At 42.6% G+C, this 21,222-nt stretch overlaps 1 protein-coding gene across 1 annotated transcript in view; it reads right to left on the reverse strand.

Annotated features, from left to right (window-relative positions):
- The window catches only part of LOC106594786 (glutamate receptor ionotropic, NMDA 2B), a 112,152-nt gene that overhangs the window by 52,845 nt on the left and 38,085 nt on the right, over positions 1-21,222 (reverse strand). Inside the window, exons 3-5 of the mRNA XM_045707501.2 lie at positions 4,546-4,689; positions 1,493-1,763; positions 916-1,108 (exon numbers count right to left, since the gene is read on the reverse strand). Of these exons, the coding sequence (XP_045563457.2) occupies positions 916-1,108; positions 1,493-1,763; positions 4,546-4,689 (608 nt within the window). The remainder of the gene's footprint in view (positions 1-915; positions 1,109-1,492; positions 1,764-4,545; positions 4,690-21,222) is intronic.

A 21,222-nucleotide genomic window follows, 5' to 3' on the forward strand; every position in this document is an offset into this window, starting at 1 on the left:
ACCCCAACCCTTATTAGACTGTAAATGTAACTCAATCAGTACCCCAACCCTTATTAGACTGTAAATGTAACTCAATCAGTACCCCAACCATTATTAGACTGTAAATGTAACTCAATCAGTACCCCAACAACAGTGCTAGAGGAAGGGAGTCTAACACACACTCACACAAAACACACAGACACACACACACACACAGACACACACACACCTCCTAACCTCCTACTGTTCTTTGGACCTCTTTTAATTTAATCCGTTTGTCCCCAAGCATTCAATTAGTCACAGAATCTATGAACAATGCAGGCACTAAAAGCAAAGCCCTATGAAGTTAAATGGAGATTAATTATTCATGTACTGAGTGTACTGTAATGTTCTGTACTGTAATGCGTCAGATAACAAAACAAGTAAATGAAGAAAGAAAAATATGTTTTCTTTCATGATTATTGTGGTTATTGTGGCTCAGTTGGTAGAGCATGGTGTTTGCAACGCCAGGGTTGTGGGTTCGATTCCCACGGGGGGCCAGTACAAAAAAAATAAATGCATGAAATGAAATGTATGTATTCACTACTGTAAGTCGCTCTGGATAAGAGCGTCTGCTAAATGACTAAAATGTAAAATGTTGAAAAAGGCTGTACATATCCACTTCTCTTCAGGTTCTGCTGGGATGACTAAAAAGAGGACAATGTTCCTCAAAGGTCTGTGTGTGTGTCTGTACTATAAGGAAAAGGCTATACGGACACTCCTGACCTGCAAACTGATATTTCATTTCAGAATTGGCTAAAATTAGGTCAGGGTTAAGGTAAGTGTCAGTTTTAGATGATGGTTAGTCGTTTTGCGGGTCAGCAGCGCCCTTATAGTCTCTACCATACTATACTCTATGTTTCTACCACTCTGTACCCCCATATCTAGGGCACTCACTTGAGTACTTCATTGGAGTTGCCTTGTTTGGAGCCCTTCTTGTTAGGGGTTTCGTTGCAGCCAGACTTGAGCAGTGTGTGTTGCCCCCGGTCCAGCATCATGGTGGAGGTTGCCATGGCGATGACAGCCACTGCATCCCGCACCCGAGCCTCCAAACTGTAGTCCCATTCGTCATACGACACCGAAATTAGCCCTGAGAGAAGGAGAGAGAGAGAGAGAGAGAGAGAGGGAAAAAGAGAGAGGGAAAAAGAGAAGAAAATGGGGGGTAGGGGAAGATGTGGAAGGATGAGGGGTGAAAAGGTGGGAGGTGGAGAGAGAGGTTAAGAGAGCCATCTCAAATAACAGAGGTGCCACATGAATTAAAAACTTGTTTGTAACCCCAAAATCCAACACCCTTTACAGCTGAGCTCACCCAGAGTAGGATGAAGTTTCCCAGAGACACTGATCTAAGATCAGTTTTGTATTTTCAGTTTAATAAGGTTTAAAAGCTGGGGAGAATAAACTGCTCCTGGATCAGTATGCACTTTAACTTTTTACCCTTCTCCTGACCCCCATTCTAACCCCATCCAGTAACTACCTGTGGGAAACACGGCGGGGACATTATCGGCGTCGCCGGCCACTAGCGACGGTACGATCCAGGTGTACCCGTATCCCGTCAGTCCCACAGAGTTTGCCACCTCAAAGATGGTGTAGGCCTCCTCCTTGGTGCAGTAAAGCAGGTAGACAGGGCTCTGCAGCTTCTTCATCTGGTTCTGGATCTTAGCGTCTCCGTCATCCACAGACATGTCCAACAGGAGGACTTCTTCTAGCTCCCAGCCCACAAAACTGTTCTCTATGGTGCTCCGGATCTATGGTGGGGGAGAGGGAAAGGGGGGTGAAGGGGGAGAGGAGAGAGGGAGGAGAAGGAAGAAGAGAGAGGGGAGGAGGAGGTGGAAGAGTGAGGGAGGATGGGTAAAAGAAGAGGAGAGAGGGAGAGAGGGAGGGAGGAGGAGGAGGAGGAAGACGAGGAAAGAAAAGTATTGACGTTCTGTTCCAATATCCACACAAGAAACAGCACTTGAAAAGTAAACAGTTTGTTTGTCTGTCTGGCAGTCTTTCTGGCTCCTCTCTTGGGTTTAGCTGTGCAGGTGTAAGACTAGTAGTCTGCCAGTTCAGCTCTAGGGTTGTACTTGAGCTTTAAGTCCTGGCTGTTTTCTAAAGAATGCTTTCAAAACTAAGGGAAAGGACCACAGGTTTGGTGTGGGGCATCTCTCATAGGGGTTTCATATGAACAACAGGTTTGGTGTGGGGCATCGCTCATAGGGGTTTCATAGGAACAATAGGTTTACTCCAGTGCTAGCCTCTCTACACTGGCTTCCTGTTAAGGCAAGGGCTGATTTCAAGGTTTTACTGCTAACCTACAAGCATTACATGGGCTTGCTCCTACCTATCTTTCCGATTTGGTCCTGCCGTACATACCTACACGTACGCTACGGTCACAAGACGCAGGCCTTCTTATTGTCCGTAGAATTTCTAAGCAAACAGCTGGAGGCAGGGCTTTCTCCTATAGAGCTCCATTTTTATTGAATGGTCTGCCTACCCATGTGAGAGACGCAGACTCGGTCTCAACCTTTAAGTCTTTATTGAAGACTCATCTCTTCAGTAGGTCCTATGATTGAGTGTAGTCTGGCCCAGGAGTGTGAAGGTGAACGGAAAGGCACTGGAGCAACGAACTGCCCTTGCTGTCTCTGCCTGACCGGTTCCCCTCTCTCCACTGGGATTCTCTGCATCGAACCCTATTACAGGGGCTGAGTCACTGGCTTACTGGTGCTCTTCCATGCCGTCCCTGGTAGGGGTGCTTCACTTGAGTGGGTTGAGTCACTGACGTGATCTTCCTGTCCGGGTTGGCGTTCCCCCTTGGGTTGTACCGTGGCAGAGATCTTTGTTGGCTATACTCGGCCTTGTCTCAGGATGGTAAGTTGGTGGTTGAGAAATACCCTCTAGTGGTGTGGGGGCTGTGCTTTGGCAAAGTGGGTGGGGTTATATCCTGCCTGTTTGGCCCTGTCTGGGGGTATCGTCAGACGGGGCCACAGTGTCTCCCGACCCCTCCTGTCTCAGCCTCCAGTATTTACGCTGCAGTAGTTTATGTGTCGGGGGGCTAGGGTCAGTCTGTTATATCTGGAGTATTTCTCCTGTCTTATAGGGGTTTCATAGAAACAACAGGTTTGGTACGGGGCATCTCTCATAGGGGTTTCATAGGAACAATGATGAATAAGATATAGAAACAGGAGAAAATGGATGCCATTTTTAAAATACTTTGCTTGGAGTGCCAGATGTGCAGGGTTTGAACATGAGACTTTTCTTTTAGTTCATTGCAACAGGCGAGCTCAATCAAGCACAGCCAAAGTACACTACATGACCAAAAGTATGTGGACATCCGCTCGTCGAACATCTCATTCCAAAATCATGGGCATTAATATGGAGTTGGTCCCCCCTTTACTGCTATAACAGCCTCCACTCTTCTGGGAAGGCTTTCCACTAGATATTGGAACGTTGCTGCGGGGACTTGCATCCATTCTGCCACAAGAGCATTAATGAGGTTGGGCACTGATGTTGGGCGATTAAGCCTTGCTCGCAGTCGGTGATCCAATTCATTCCAAAGGTGTTTGGTGGGGTTGAGGTCAGGGCTCTAGGCAGGCCAGTCAAGTTCTTCCACACCGATCTCGAAAAGCCATTTCTGTATGGATCTCGCTTTGTGCACAGGGCATTGTCATGCTGAAACTGGAAAGTGCCTTCTCCAAACTGTTGCTACAAATTTGGAAGCATAGAATCGTCTAGACTGTCATTGCATGCTGTAGCGTTAAGATTTCTCTTAACTGGAACGAAGGAGCCCGAAACATAAAAAAAAGAACATTATTCCTCCTCCACCAAACTTTACAGTTGGCATTATGCATTCGGGCAGGGTAGCATTCTCCTGGCATCTGCCAAATCCAGATTCATCCGTCAGACTGCCAGATGGTGAAGTGTGATTCATCACTGCAGAGAACGCGTTTCCACTGCTCCTGAGTTCAATGGCGGCAAGCTTTACACCACTCCAGCCGACGCTTGGCATTGCACATGATGATCTTAGACTTGTGTGCGGCTGCTCGGCCATGGAAACTAATTTCATGAAGCTCCCGACGAACACTTCTTGTGCTGACATTGCTTCCAGAGGCAGTTTGGAACTCAGTAGTGAGTGTGGTGGAGGACAGACGATTTTTACGCGCTACTCGCTTCAGCTTTCGCCGGCCCCATTCTGTGAGCTTGTGTGGCCTACCACTTCGCAGCTGAGCCGTTGTTGCTCCTAGACGTTTCCACATCACAATAACAGCACTAGCAGGGCAGAAATTTGATGAACTGACTTGTTGGAAAGGTGGCATCCTATGACGGTGCCACGTTAAAAGTCACTGAGCTCTTCAGTAAAGCCATTCTACTGCCAGTGTTTGTCTATGGAGATTGGAATGCTGCGTGCTTTTTATACACCTGTCAGCAATGAGTGTGGCTGAAATAGCCGAATCCACTCATTTAAAGGGGTGTCCACATACTTTTGTATATATAGTGTATTTGAACTGATTTCCAATAGTATTTGAACCCAGGTCTGGTCTGCCTCACTTTATTGACAAAGTCCTGGTATCCGGGGTAGTAGGTGGTGACGATGGAGAAGATGTACCAGTCGTATTCCTCCATGATCTTCAGCATGATGGAGGCCTGCTGCTCTATGGACGGGCCAAACTGGAAGAACATGGAGTGGTCGTCCTGCAAACACGGGGAAAAGAGAGAAGAGAGAGGGAAGACAGAAGAACGGGACGTCAGGTCAATGGTCAAATGGAAATAATATGTAAAGGAGGATCGTACACATACAGTACATGCGTGGCCACACACACAAACAACATCTGGAGACTCAAGGGAGGTCCAGGGAGCTAGGGCGATGTTGTTCAGTCACCCATGAGGACATGATGGTTGAGATGCATTATTTATGGAACTAAGGGACTGGAGGGGACATCATAGGAACTGTATCAGCTGAACGTCAGGGGTCTATTTGTGTTCATGAGTTTGTCAGTGGGGGAGTGTGTGTACGATTATTAGTGAGTGAGTGTGAGCGAGATTGTGAGTGTGCATGTATGTGTGTGTGTCCTCACAAGGATAGTAAAACAAGTAAAATTCTGACAAGTGGGGACATCTCACCGGTCACCACAAGGAAAAAGGCTATTTTAGGTTTAGGGGTTAGGTTTACGGTTAGGGTTAGGGTTACAATTAGGATTAGGGTTAGAATTAGGGTTAGGGTTTAAGGTTAGGTTTAGGGGTTAGGGAAAATAGGATTTTGAATGGGAATCAATTGTTTGGTCCCCACAAGGATAGTAAAACAAACATGCCTGTGTGTGTGTGTGTGTGTATGTGTGTGTGTGTGTGTGTGTGTGTGTGTGTGTGTGTGTGTGTGTGTGTGTGTGTGTGTGTGTGTGTGTGCGTGTGTGTGTGAGAATCTGCTCATATGTACAGTGGGGTTTGAAATGATTGACACAAAGATAAGAAATTATTACTGTATAAAATAAATAATTCAAATACTGAGCTATACTGTATGCTAAACAAATGGAAAATTATATTATTTTATACTAATACAATAGCTCAGAGAAATAGATGCAGTTTTTTTCTCAAAAGGCAGGGGTCAATATTACTGACACCACTGTTTTCAATACCTCACCTTACAAAGATAATGGCACTAAGCCTTTTTCCAAAATGTTTTATGAGTTGGAGAACACATTGGAAGGGATCTTAGACCATTCCTCTTCCAGGAAGACAATAACCCCAAGCATACATAAAAATCCACAAATAAAATGGTTATTAACTGGCCACATAATCAACTTTTTGCAATAGTTATGTCAGTTTCCAGACATGAAGCCAATTGAAAACATGTGGTTTGATTTGAAGAGGACAATCCCATAAACGCAGAGGAAGGATATCAAGGATCTGGAAGGATTCTGTATGGATCCCTCCCAATGTGTTCTCCAACTCATAAAACATTTTAGAAAAAGGTTCAGTTACGTTATCCTCGCAAGGTGAGCTATTTGAAGGTATTGAAAACAGGGTTGTCAATCATTTTTAACCCTACCTTTTTGAGACAAAAAAATGATTACTTGTTGAACAAAATCTCTTTCTCTGAGCAACTGTATAAGTATAAAATAATGTTTGTTTTAGCATACAATATAGCACAGTATTTTAATTATTTATTTTATATAGTCATTTTTTCTAATCTTAATCAAGGGTGTAATGTTGGACCCCACCGTATGTGTACACAGTGAGCGAGTGAGCGAGTGAGCGATACTGTTAGTTTGAGAATGAATATGTGTGACGTCAATACTATATTTGCATGTTCCCGTGTGCATGCAAGCATGGCCTGCCTATGTGACAGCTCTGTACGTGACTCTGTGTGTATGGGCGTATCCATAGGCTGTGGCTCCATGTTACTCATGCAGCAGGCTGTGCTGAGCTCTCCCTGGCTCAGGTCTACTCGCTCCACTCCACATCAAAGCCCACTCCCCCCCCCCCCCCGTTACATCTCCCTTCTCCCCCACAGGGACAGATACGGCTTGATCCGTTACCTAGCTTCTGCTTTGATGAGGTAATCACATTCCATGTCAATGGGGGATGGAAGTGTAGAAGTAGAATAGGTGAGGTTGGGGGACTTATCCTGAAACGTTGACTTCACTTGAAATAACCGTGTTAAAATAATATGCTTGCGCACAAACGCATCACAGGCGCACCCTTAAACTCTAACCTTTCTATTGAAATCCATTGCTATTTTGACTACGTTCCATATATTCTGAAGGTCATGTGAATTTCAAAGGTGAGTGTTGTTGTATGTATGCTGTGTTTGTCCCTTCCCATAATTTCCTGTCAATCAACCGCAAATCCACGGCAGCCATTGACTCCTCTTGATCCTCCACGTTTCTCAATCTATCCTGAGCCCTATCTCTCCTCTTCACACCTTTATACACTTCTCTCTCTATTTTCTCTCTGTCCTACATTATTAATCCCTGTGCGGATACAGATATAATTTAATTTGAATACTTTTTCCCACTCTTTTCCTCTATCATTCTATTCTCTCTTTTCATTGTCTTTCTCTCTTTTCTCTCTCTCTTTCTCAAATGTCATTCACTTGGATCAGCAGACACCTATTCCATTATTCATAGAATAACAGCTAATCAGTCTAATGTTCTCTTTAATATCCTCATCAATTCACTGTTTTTTTTCTCCTAATGGAATTACTGTCTGTCAGTGTTTTTTTTACTCTTCGTGTTTATCTTCTTCACACCAAGTCCTAAAGCTCAATTAGCTCATGTCTGCGAGGTGCTAACCAGTGTCCTGCAGGGCCAGCAGGGCCAAAATACCTATTATTGTAACTCTCTGAAAAGTATTGTTTGAATTTTGACATGCTTTTGTCGGCATTGTGCTATGTGAGTTTGACTGTTTAGCTCGAAATCAATCGAGCTGCATGTTGCAAACATAGCGGCATGTTGCAGACATTAGCTAAAGGAGGCTAGTAAAGTACAGTAGCTTAACTGACTCACTATCACTATCATCATTATCCCGTTGTGCATAAAGATGACAGCAACCAGCCGCAGCAGTTATACAGCACTGTAACCTATTGCATCTCCCTGAGGATTTGTAACGTACTGTACTGTGATGAAGCCTAATATGTGAGAAACCCGTCTTTAACATAGTGACTCTAACACCTCAACCACACCTCACATCAACCACTCTGCAATGCATCTATAAATATATGCAGAGTTTAGTACACAAAAAAGTGCTTTCATCGCTTCCTTCTTTACAGTATGTCACCCGTTTCTATAAGATGCGCTGGGATGGGGAGCAGTGTTGAGGGCGGCTATTATTTAAACCTATTAAGACTGAAGTGTTGTGAGCTTGATTTATATCAGATTGTCACGGTGGCTTCGCCTGGCGTTGTCGGCGGAGCTAGCTGCTTCCTCTGCTGCGTCAATGTGTACTGTGGTGTGTGTGTGTGTGTGTGTGTGTGTGTGTGTGTGTGTGTGTGTGTGTGTGTGTGTGTGTGTGTGTGTGTGTGTGTGTGTGTGTGTGTGTGTGTGTGTGTGTGTGTGTGTGTGTGTGTGTGTGTGTGTGTGAGCAGTCTAAAGCGGGTCTGAAAGGATTTGGCAACTCATCTCCATGTCATGCCAGTGAAAGCCTGTCTCCAATTAGATTTGCTGGGAGAGAGCGACATATCAGCCCTCCGCTTAACAAGCCCTGGTGGGAGAGGATTGAGAGAGAGCGAGAGAGAGAGAGAGAGAGAGAGAGAGAGAGAGAGAAGGAGAGAGAGGGGTGATCGGAGAGATAGAGGGAGGGGGTGGCAGTTGGGGCTGAGCAAGAGATAGAGAGGAGTCTCAATTGAGAAAACAGGAAAAACCTAAGAACTCCCAGAGAGAGAGAGAGTAAGAACAAGAGAAAGATTCACAAACACACACATTCACACATTGAAGTAGCAGCTGCGTTATAGTAGACACATCCTTTCCTTCCTCTCCTTCAAACACTCCGTTTTCCCACTTCACTCCCCTCTTTCAATCCACCTTTAATCCTCTCCCCCCTTCCGACTATCTTTCCTCCATCTATCTATCTTCCCTCTGTCTTTTCTCCATCTATCTATCTTCCCTCTGTCTTTCCTCCATCTATCTATCTTCCCTCTGTCTTTTCTCCATCTATCTATCTTCCCTCTGTCTTTCCTCCATCTATCTATCTTCCCTCTGTCTTTCCTCCATCTATCTATCTTCCCTCTGTCTTTTCTCCATCTATCTATTTTCCCTGTCTTTTCTCCATCTATCTATCTTCCCTCTGTCTTTCCTCCATCTATCTATCTTCCCTCTGTCTTTCCTCCATCTATCTATCTTCCCTCTGTCTTTTCTCCATCTATCTATCTTCCCTCTGTCTTTTCTCCATCTATCTATCTTCCCTCTGTCTTTTCTCCATCAATCTATTTTCCCTCTGTCTTTTCTCCATCTATCTATTTTCCCTCTGTCTTTTCTCCATCTATCTATCTTCCCTCTGTCTTTTCTCCATCTATCTATCTTCCCTCTGTCTTTCCTCCATCTATCTATCTTCCCTCTGTCTTTTCTCCATCTATCTATTTTCCCTCTGTCTTTTCTCCATCTATCTATTTTCCCTCTGTCTTTCCTCCATCTATCTATCTTCCCTCTGTCTTTCCTCCATCTATCTATCTTCCCTCTGTCTTTTCTCCATCTATCTATTTTCCCTCTGTCTTTTCTCCATCTATCTATCTTCCCTCTGTCTTTTCTCCATCTATCTATTTTCCCTCTGTCTTTCCTCCATCTATCTATCTTCCCTCTGTCTTTCCTCCATCTATCTATCTTTCCGGTCTTTTCTCCATCTATCTATCTTCCCTCTGTCTTTTCTCCATCTATCTATTTTCCCTCTGTCTTTTCTCCATCTATCTTCCCTCTGTCTTTTCTCCATCTATCTATCTTCCCTCTGTCTTTTCTCCATCTATCTATTTTCCCTCTGTCTTTCCTCCATCTATCTATCTTCCCTCTGTCTTTCCTCCATCTATCTATCTTTCCGGTCTTTTCTCCATCTATCTATCTTCCCTCTGTCTTTTCTCCATCTATCTATTTTCCCTCTGTCTTTTCTCCATCTATCTTCCCTCTGTCTTTTCTCCATCTATCTATCTTTCCGGTCTTTTCTCCATCTATCTATCTTTCCTCTGTCTTTCCATATTTTCTCCCCAGCACATTCATCCTGCTGTCAATCTCACTCTGTGGTTTAAGCTCATCATGCTTCATCATCATATTTCTTCGCTAATCAAATACACACAGAGTTAATTCATCTAACATTCCTTGTTTAATTAGGAATGACCCTATTTTGAAGTCCTTCCTGTTGCGTCGCTTTTTCTTATGCACTTCATTTGAAGAACCCACAGTGTCTTGATTGAATTACTCCTCTATTTTTGGTCCAGGAAATGATTACACAGTTGTTCCCGTTTCATTTGCTGGGCAGCCAATAGACTGAGAACATGTGCATTCTATAAATGACGAGCTCTGGAAAATGGGGATGGCAATCATGGGAACTACATATAGAGCGCGTTAGGACATTGCAACATTTTGTGAACAGCACAATATGAAATCAAAAAGAACCTCAGCATCTCAAATCTCTGGCTCCAATCGTCGATGTCATTAACAAACTAGCAAAAAGTTTTCGCTCCTGTTGTGTGGCAATTAGCCACTCTCACAGTAAGAAGCTGTTAATGTTATGCGTAAATCACAAGCAAATCAATGTTTGACAAAAAGTGCAGGTTTTGTACTTTATTCAACAAACTAGTACATCTTGTGGCTGCCAGGTAGCAGTCTCATAGAAGCTGTTCTATGGTTCGTTTCAAAGAATCCCAAAGAAACCAAGTATGTACAGTACTCTTTTGCGTATTTTACAGTCGATTAAAAAGGACATTATAGAGTTATTTTTCCAGTATAATGTCCATTTTAACAGACTGTAAAATACACCGTGACCTTTATTATCAGCATGCTGAGGCCTGTCCTCACCATAGCCAGCAGGCTCCCACCTCTGACCTCTGTGTGGGGAATATCATGTTGGTCACGGCACCAAACCCCCATGGTCACAACCATCCTCCACACACACACAAACCATGGTCACAACCATCCTCCACACATACACAAACCATGGTCACAACCATCCTCCACACATACACAAACCATGGTCACAACCATCCTCCACACACACACAAACCATGGTCACAACCATCCGCACGCACGCACGCACCACACACACACACACACACACACACACACACACACACACACACACACACACACACACACACACACACACACACACACACACACACACACACACACACACACACACACACACACACACACACACACGGTCACACACACACCCACACGGAGGGGGTTAAACTAAGGTCATAGAATATGACTGCTCATGCACTGGTTTTACAGCTTGGAAGCATATTTACCATGCACACATACTGTATGTGCATATGGTGCCGTACATATACATGCATGAATACATACAGTACCAGTCAAAAGTTTGGACACATCTACTCATTCAAGGGTTTTTCTTTATTTTACTATTTTACTAGAATAATAGTGAAGACATAAAAACTATGAAATAACACATGGAATCATGTAGTAACCAAAAAAGTGCTAAACAAATATATTATACATTTGAGATTCTTCAAAGTAGCCACCCTTTACCTTGATGACAGCTTTGTACACTATTGGCATTCTCTCAACCACCTTCATGAGAAATGCTTTTCCAACAGTCTTGAAGGAGTTCCCACATATGCTGAGCACTTGTTGGCTGCTTTTCCTTCACTCTGTGGTCCAACTCATCCCAAACCATCTCAATTGGGTTGAGGCCGGGTGATTGTGAAGGCCAGGTCATCTGATGCAGCACTCCATCACTCTCCTTGGTCAAATAGCCCTTACACAGCCTTGAGGTGTATTTTGGGTCATTGTCCTGTTGAAAACAAATGATAGTCCCACTAAGTGCAAACCAGATGGGATGGCGTATCTCTGCAGAATGCTGTGGTAGCCATGCTGGTTAAGTGTGCCTTGAATTCTAAATAAATCACAGACAGTGTCACCAGCAAAGCACCCCCACAGCATCACACCTCCTCTTTCATGCTTCACGGTGGGAACCACACATGTGGAGATCATCCGTTCCCCTACTCTGCGTCTCACAAAGACACAGCTGTTGGAACCAAAAATCGCAAATTTGGCTTCAACAGACCAAAGGACAGATTTCCACAGGTTTAATGTCCATTGCTCGTGTTTCTTGGCCCAAGCAAGTCTCTTATTATTATTGGTGTCCTTTAGTAGTGGTTTCTTTGCAGCAATTCGACCATGAAGGTCTGATTCACACAGTCTTCTCTGAACAGTTGATGTTGAGATGTGTCTGTTACTTGAACTCCGTGAAGCATTTATTTGGGCTGCAATCTGAGGCTGGTAACTCTAATGAACTTATCCTCTGCAGCAGAGGTAACTCTGGGTCTTCCTTTCCTGTGGCGGTCCTCATGAGAGCCAGTTTCATCATAGCGCTTGATGGTTTTTGCGACTGCACTTGAAGAAACATTCAAAGTATTTTACATTTTCCGGATTGACAGGCCATGTGTTAAAGTGATGATGGACTGTTGTTTCTCTTTGCTTATTTGAGCTGTTCTTGCCATAATATGGACTTGGTCTTCTACCAAATAGGGCTATCTTCTGTATACCACCCCTACCTTGTTACAACACAACTGATTGGCTGAAACGCATTAAGAAGGGAAGAAATTCCTCAAATTGACTATTAACAAAGCACACCTGTTAATTGAAATGCAATCCTGGTGACTACTTTATGAAGCTGGTTGAGAGAATGCCAAGAGTGTGCAAAGCTGTCATCAAGGCAAAGGGTGGCTACTTATACATAAAATATATTTTGATTTGTTTAACACTTTTTTGGTTACTACATAATTCCATATGTGTTATTTCATAGTGTTGATGTCTTCACTATTATTCTACAATGTAGAAAATAGTAAAAAATTAAGAAAAACCCTTGAATGAGTAAGTGTGTCCAAACTTTTGTCTGGTACTGTACATGTAGACACATTCACATACTGCACTGTACAAACACACCCACGCAAGCGAACACACACACACACACACACACACACACACACACACACACACACACACACACACACACACACACACACACACACACACACACACACACACACACACACACACACACACACACACACACACACACACACACACACACACAGCAGAGTCCCCTTACTTATGATAAGACACTAATAATATAGGTCCTATTTGACATAGCAGTGAATGACTCAGTGAATCAGCCCAGAAACATATAATTAAAAAAAGAGAATGACAGAAACTCATCAACTCATAGTTGATTTGAAATACCAGGAATGATTTATCATCCTCTTCCCCAACATATTTTTTCCCCCTCACCATCTTCTCTATTTCTGTTTCCCAACACCAGGTTCTGCTCTCAAGAAACGTTTTAATAATGTGCTGAATATCTAATTAAAATAAATGACTATCACTTTGTGTTTCAAATTCGTCTGTATTACACGCACACACACACTCCTGTGCGAGCACACATGCACACACACACACGCTTTTTTCCAAACCTCTGCAAAATTTCAAACTTTTTTCCTCCAGTCTCCACTAATGTGTCTCAAACTGCCACTCTGTGTACGGAGGGAGAAGATGGAGAAGGCCAATTGTCTTATTGGATCTGCTACTGTAACGTCTACAGCCCTGGCAGGACTCACATCATGTCAGCCAAGCCCATTACATCCTGAAATACACTGAAATGGATTGACGGCGAGGGACATGGGGATGACAGTTTAAAGGACAAGACCAGGACAGAGAGGCTGGTGTTCGGGACAGGAAGGAAGGAAGGAAGGAAGGAAGGAAGGAAGGAAGGAAGGAAGGAAGGAAGGAAGGAAGGAAGGAAGGAAGGAAGGAAGGAAGGAAGGAAGGAAGGAAGGAAGGAAGGAAGGAAGGAAGGAAGGAAGGAAGGTGAGTCTGGTCGAGATAGCGAAGAAAAAATACCAATACAATGAGGAAAGGAGAATGGAAGGATGGAGACCTTTGCACTCTGCGGTTAATGAAAACCTCTCGTCACGAGGAGTTGATTAAGCTCGTTAACAACGGGACAGCATGCTGGGTAATTAATCACTGACACATGGATGCGATGCATGCTGATTGGTCCATTCCACCCCAGCCAATCGAGAAGAGCCACTTATATGTGACCCTGACTTAGCCCGAGATGGATAACGAACTACTGTGTACTATAGCGCTTTCTCAGTTCCTCTTCCTTGATTCCTTGTGTCCTCTCTCCTCGCCTCTTTCTCAAAACACATTGGAGGAGAAGGTCTTCATTTGAATGCTAAGCTAATGCAGTGTCACTATAGACAGACTATACTGTAAATACACTGGCGTAATGAATAGAGTGACTGAATAAAGAAAACAACAGTTTGTATAAAAGTATATCGTTGTATAAAAGCATATTGTGGTCCAGTGTGGCTCAGTTGGTAGAAAATGGAGCTTGCAATGCCAGGGTTGAGAGTTTGATTACCATGGGGGACCAGTAAGAAAAAAGTATGAAAATGTATGCACTGCATAATTCACTCTGGATAAGAGCATCTGCTAAATTACTAAAATGTAAATGTATCAATCGCGGAAAATTCGTCCCTGGAGAATGCAAGGAAATAGGAGTGCATAATGTAGGAATTACTCTAGCCTTGATTTCCCATCAAAGATCAACCTCTTGAGAAAATGTCCAGTGATTTTATGTGGGTGTTTCACTTCTGCCAAACACATGTGTGTGTGTGCTCGCTCTCTCCCTCAGATGCCCCCTCCTTCTCCTCTTCTCTCTCTCTCTCTTCCCCTCTTCTCTCTAACAAGCACAGAGGGTTAGAGTGCAGAGCAGAGCCAAGCACAGAGTACAATGAGATACATGCGGTTCACAACCCTGTCAGTGCGTTTTTTGGCAAGTCTTGACTCCCATTTCCACTCCATCTCCTCTCTCGCTCGCTCACTCCCTCTCTTTCTCTCCTCCTCCTCTCAGCCTAACTCTGTCTGCCTCCACTTCATGCTGATTCCTCCCTTCATTCTGTTTTCCCTCACTAATCTCTCTCTCTCTGTCCATTAATCAGCTAACTCTCTTTCATTCTCCAACTAACTCCTTCCGTCATCTACAGTATTTATTTAAAACACTCTCTCAATTCAATTTCAATTTCAATTTCAATTTAAGGGGTTTTATTGGCATGGATAACATATGTTTACATTGCCAAAGCAAGTGAAATAGATAATAAACAAAAGTGAAGTAAATAATAAAAGATTAACAGTAAACATTACACTTACAAAAGTTCCAAAAGAGTAAAGACATTTCAAATTGCATAGTATGTCTATACACAGTGTTGTAATGATGTGCAAATAGTTAATGTACAAAAGGGAAAATAAATAAACATAAATATAGGTTGTGTTTACAATGGTGTTTGTTCTTCAATGGTTGCCCTTTTCTTTTGGCAACAGGTCACAAATCTTGCTGCTGTGATGGCACACTGTGGTATTTCACCCAATAGATATGGGAGTTTATCAAAATTCGATTTGTTTTCAAATTCTTTGTGGGTCTGTGTAATCTGAGGGAAATATGTGTCTCTAATATGGTCATACATTTGGCAGGAGGTTAAGAAGTGCAGCTCAGTTTCCACCTCATTTTGTGGGCAGTGTGCACATAGCCTGTCTTCTCATGAAAGCCAGGCCTGCCTTCAGCAAACTTTCTCAATAGCAAGGCTATGCTCAGTGGTCAGGTATTCTGCCACTATGTACTCTCTGTTTAGGGCCAAATAGCATTCTAGTTTGATCTGTTTTTTTGGTTAATTTATTCCAACGTGTCAAGTAATTATCTTTTTGTTTTCTCATGATTTGGTTGGGTCTAATTGTGTTGCTGTACTGGGCCTCTGTGGGGTCTGTTTGTATTTATGAACAGAGCCACAGGACCAGCTTGCTTAGGGGACTCTTCTCCATGTTTATTTCTCCCTAGGTGATGGCTTTGTTAAGGAAGGTTTGGGAATCGCTTCCTTTTAGGTGGTTGTAGAATTTAACGGCCCTTTTCTGTATTTTTATAATTAGTTGGTATCTGTCTAATTCTGCTCTGCATGCATTATTTGGTGTTTTACGTTGTACACTGAAGATATTTTTGCAGAATTCTGCATGCAGAGTATCAATTTGGTATTTGTCCCAATTTGAGAATTCATTTTGAGAATTCAGACCTCACAACCATAAAGAGCAATGGGTTCTATAACTGATTCAAGTATTTTTAGCCAGAACCTAATTGGTATGTCAAATTTGATGTTCCTTTTGATGGCATAGAAGGCCCTTCTTGCCTTGTCTCTCAGATCATTCACAGCTCTGTGGAAGTTACCTGTGGCGCTGATGTTTAGGCCGAGGTATGTATCGTTCTTTTGTGTGCTCTAGGGCAACGGTGTCTAGATGGAATTTGTATTTGTGGTCCTGGAAACTGGATCTTTCTTGGAACACCATTATTTTGGTCTTACTGAGATTTACTGTCAGGGCCAAGGTCTGACAGAATCTGTGTAGAAGATCTAGTTGCTGCTGTAGGCCCTCTATGGTTGGTGACAGAAGCACCAGACCATTAGCAAACAGTAGACATTTGACTTCAGGTTCTAGTAGGGTGAGGCCGGGTCCTGCAGACTGTTCTAGTGCCCTCGCCAATTCGTTGATATATATGTTGAAGAGGGTGGGGCTTAAGCTGCTTCCCTGTCTCACTTCCTGGCCATGTGGAAAGAAATGTGTGTGTTTTTTGCCAATTTTAACCACACACTTGTTGTTTGTGTACATGGATTTTATAATTTCGGATGTTTTTCCCATCAACCCAATTTTCCATAAATTTGTATAGCAGGCCCTCGTGCCAAATTCAGTCGAAAGCTTTTTTGAAAACAAAAGCATGAGGAGACTTTGCCTTTGTTTTGGTTTGTCAAGAGTGAATATGTTGTCTGTCGTACGGTAATTTGGTAAAAAGCCAATTTTACATTTGCTCAGTACATTGTTTTCACTGAGGAAATGTACGAGTCTGCTGTTAATGATAATGCAGAGGATTTTCCCAAGGTTGCTGTTGACGCATATCCCACGGTAGTTATTGGGGTCAAATTTGTCTCCACTTTTGGGATACCATCAACCCCACAGGCCATTTTGGGTTGGAGGGTTTGTATTCTGTCCTGTAGTTTATTCAATGTAATTGGAGAATCCAATCCAGTTCTGGTAGTCTTTAATAGTTGATTCTATGATTTGTATTTGATCATGCATATGTTTTTGCTGTTTGTTCTTTGTTATAGAGCCAAAAAGATTGGAGAAGTGGTTTCTCCATACATCTCCGTTTTGGATACATAACTCTTTGTGTTGTTGTTTGTTTAGAGTTTTTCCAATTTTCCAAGAAGTGGTTAGAGTCTGTGGATTCTTCAGTTACATTGAGCTGATTTCTGACATGCTGTTCCTTCTTTTTTTGTAGTGAATTTCTATATTGTTTAAGTGATTCACCATAGTGAAGACGTAGGCTCGGGTTTTCTGGGTCTCTGTGTTTTTGGTTGGATAGGTTTCTCAATTTCTTTATGTTTTTGCATTCTTCATCAAAGCATTTGTCATTGTTGTTCATTTTCTTACGTTGTCTGTTTGAAACTTTTAGATTTGATAGGGAAGCTGAGAGGTCAAATATACTGTTTAGGTTTTCTACTGCCAAGTTTACACCTTCACTATTACAGTAAAACATTTTGTCCGGGAAATTGTCTGGAAGTGATTGAATTTGTTGTTGCCTAATATTTTTGGGGTAGATTTCCACACTACTTTCCTGCCATCTACAGCATTTCTTAATACTATTCAATTCCTTCGGCTTTGATGCCTCATGATTGAGCAAAGCTCTGTTCAAGTAGACTGTGATTTTGCTGTGAACTGATAGTGGTGTCAGTGGACTGACTGTGAACGCTCTAAGAGACTCTGGGTTGAGGTCAGTGATAAAGTAGTCTACAGTACTACTGTCAATAGATGAGCTATATGTGTACCTACCATAGGAGTCCCTCGAAGCCTACCATTGACTATGTACATACCCAGCGTCCGACAGAGCTGCAGGAGTTATGACCCGATTTTGTTGGTTATGTTGTCGTAGTTGTGTCTAGGGGGGCATATGGGGGAGGGCATGCTGTCAACTCCAGGTAGGTTTTTGTCCCCCTGTGTGCTGTGTCAGGTTCTCTCTCTCTCTCTCTCTCTCTCTCTCTCTCTCTCTCTCTCTCTCTCTCTCTCTCTCTCCTCTCGCTCTCTCTCGCTCTCTCTCTCTCTCAATTCAATTCAATTCAATTCGCTTTATTGGCATGACGTAACAATGTACATATTGCCAAAGCTTATTTTGGATATTTACAATATAAAAAATAAATAATAATGAGAATCAAAATTGTCAACGGGACAACAGTAACAACAATAACCAAGGGTCAAAATAACCATACATTCAACAATAACAATAGTCATACAGTAGAGTACATGTGCAGGTTTATTGGTCTGTCAGACACTGTTCCTCAACTTATGGCAGGCAGCAATGTAGTGCGCTGCCAACACACAGCTCTCTGCGTCCTCCCCCAACAGGACGGGTAGCCTGTCCTCATCAGAGAGGTCTTTGAAACCTTGAATAAGGGTTTAAAATTTGGGGAAATGACACTCTCTAATTGTTTTATATTTTTGACATTTTGTCAGGAAATGCAGCTCCGTCTCAGGTTCTGCTGTTGTGCAGTGGTTGCACAGCCTTTCCTCTACAAGGAGCCAGGTTTTCCTGTGTCTACTCTTCTCAATGGCAAGGCTGTGCTCACTGAGCCTGTACTTTGTCAAGGTTTGTCTAAGGTTTTGATCAGTAACCATGGTCAAATATTTAGCCATGGTGTACTGTCGATTTAGGGCCAGATAGCACTGCATTTTGCTTTGTGTTTGTGCTTGTGTTTCCCGATAAGCAATGTAGTTTTGTTTTGACTGTGTTGTAATTTGGTTTATTCTGATTGATTGGATGTTCTGGTCCTGAGGCTTCAGTGTGTTAGTAGAACAGGTTTGTGAACTCAGCCCCAGGACCAGCTGGATGAGGGGACTCTTTTCTTTGCTCAGCTCTTGGCATTGCAGGGCTTGGTAATGATATGAGAGGGGGTCACTGTATTTTAGATGTTTCCAAAACTTAATTGCTCTTTTTTGAGTTTATATTATTAGTGGATATTGGCCTAATTCTGCCCTGCATGCATTGTTTGTAGTTTTCCTCTGGACACGTAGGAGAATCTTACAGAACTCTGCATGTAGGGTTTCAATGGGGTGTTTGTCCCATTTGATGAAATCTTGTTTTGCAGTGGACCCCACACCTCGCTGCCATAAAGTGCAATTGGTTCAATGACATATTCAATTAGTTTTATCCAAATTTTAATAGGTATTTCAATTTGAATTTGCTTTTTAATGGCGTAGAATGCCCTGCGTGCTTTCTCTCTCAGTTCATTCACTGCCTCATTAAGGTGTCCAGTTGAGCTTATTTTTAAACCTAAGTAATTGTAGTGTGTACAGTACTCTATATATTTTGTACCAATTGAGAACTTTGGTCTAATTCCCTGAGATCTGGATCTTCTCTGGAAAATCATTATTTTAGTCTTTTTGGGGTTTACTGCCAGGGCCCAGGTCTGGCAGTACTGCTCTAGCAGGTCCAGGCTCTGCTGTAGGCCAGGTGCTGTGGGTGACAGCAGGCATAGGTCATCTGCGAAGAGTAGGCATTTAACTTCTGAATTGTGGAGACTAACACCAGGGGCTGAGGATTTTTCTAGAATAGTGGCCAATTCGTTAATGTAAATATTGAAGAGTGCAGGGCTCGGATTGCAACCCTGACAAAGGCCCCGCCCCTGGTTAAAGAATTTTGTTATTTTCTTACCAATTTTAATGCTGCACGTATTGCCAGTATACATTGATTTAATTATGTCATATGTTTTACCCCCTACACCACTTTCAATAACTTTGTAGAACAGTCCTGTATGCCAAATAGAATCAAATGCTTTTTGGAAGTCGATAAAGCAAGCGTATATTTTGGTATTATTTTGGTGGACATGTTTATCTATCAGGGTGTGTAAGGTGTAAATATGATCAGTTGTGCGATGTTTTGGTATAAATCCAATTTGGCTTTTACTCAAGACATTGTGCTTATTAAGGAAGTTTAGAACTCTTACATTGATGATACTACAGAAAACCTTCCCCAGGTTATTGTTCACACAAATGCCTCTGTAATTGTTAGGGTCAAATTTGTCTCCGTTCTTAAAGATTGGGGTTATGAGTCCTTGATTCCAGATGTCAGGGAAATAACCTACACTCAGGATAAAATTAAACAGTTTTAATATAGCCAATTGAAATTTTGCACTAGTGAGTTTGAGCATCTCATTTAGGATGCCATCAGGTCCGCATGCTTTTTTAAATTTGAGGGCCTGAAGTTTCTTATAGAGCTCCTGGTCAGTAATTGGAGAGTCCAATGGATTTTGATTGTCCTTTATAGCTTTTTCTAATCCATTCAACTTCTCATGAATTTGGTGTTGTTCTGTGTTTGTGTCAATTTGAACGGTGTTGTAGAGTGTTTTGAAATGGTTTGTCCATATGTCACCATTTTGTATCGCTAATTCCTCTTGTTTAGATTTTTTTAGTTTTTTCCAATTTTGCCAGAAGTTGTTTGTGTTTATGGACTCCTCAATTAGTGTCAGCTGCTTGCTGTTGTACTGCGCTTTTTTGGTTCTGAGTGTACGTTTATAGAGTTTTAAAGTCTCACAGTAATGAAGGCGTAATTCACCATTATGTGGGTCTCTGTGCTTTTGGTTGGATAGTGTTCTAAGTTTTTTCCTTATAATTTTACAATCTGCATCAAACCAGTTGTCATCTGTGATTTTTTTTATTTTTTTTTAAAATCAATTTCAATTGTGCTTCTTTTGCCATTTGCCTGAATATATAGTTGATGTTTCGTACTGCTAGATTGATGCCTTCTTTACTGTGAGTGAATGTGGTATCCAGAAAGTTATCTAAGAGTGTTTGAGTATTTTGGTTCCATGTTGCTTTCTGGTAATCTTCTGTGCTGTTTTGGGCGCATCTGTATGAATTTCTGATGTTGTACAGCTTACTGGGCTGTGAATGTGTGGTTGTTTCCATGTCTGTTCTTTTGAGGAACAACGTCATTTGGCTGTGATCAGACAGAGGTGTTAGTGGCTTGACAGTGAATGAGCTGAGAGAGAAAGGCTCCATGTCTGTGATCATATAGTCTACTGTACTGTGGCCAAGAGGTGAGCAGTAGGTGAATCTCCCCAAAGAGTCCCCCCGTAACCTACCATTGACAAAGTACAGACCCAGACTTCTACAGAGCTGCAAAAGATACCTTCCGTTTTTGTTGACGGTGCTGTCACTGTTGTTTCTATGGGGGAGATTAAGACAGTTAGAAACAGTATGGCCTGTAATAAAGCTGTCCCCTCGTGTGCTCGTTAGATCAGGTAGTGTTCCTGTGAGCGCATTTGTGTCCCCACAGATGAGCACATTTCCCTGGGCCTGGAAATGGCACGTCTCTTCCTCAAGGGTGGGGAAGATCTCCTCTGAGTAATATGGGTGGGGAAGATCTCCTCTGAGTAATATGGGGATTCTGAAGGGGATCTCTCTC

The sequence above is a fragment of the Salmo salar genome, chromosome 02, assembly GCF_965601325.2.
Source record: "Salmo salar chromosome 02, fSalSal1, whole genome shotgun sequence".
Lineage (NCBI taxonomy): Eukaryota > Metazoa > Chordata > Actinopteri > Salmoniformes > Salmonidae > Salmo > Salmo salar.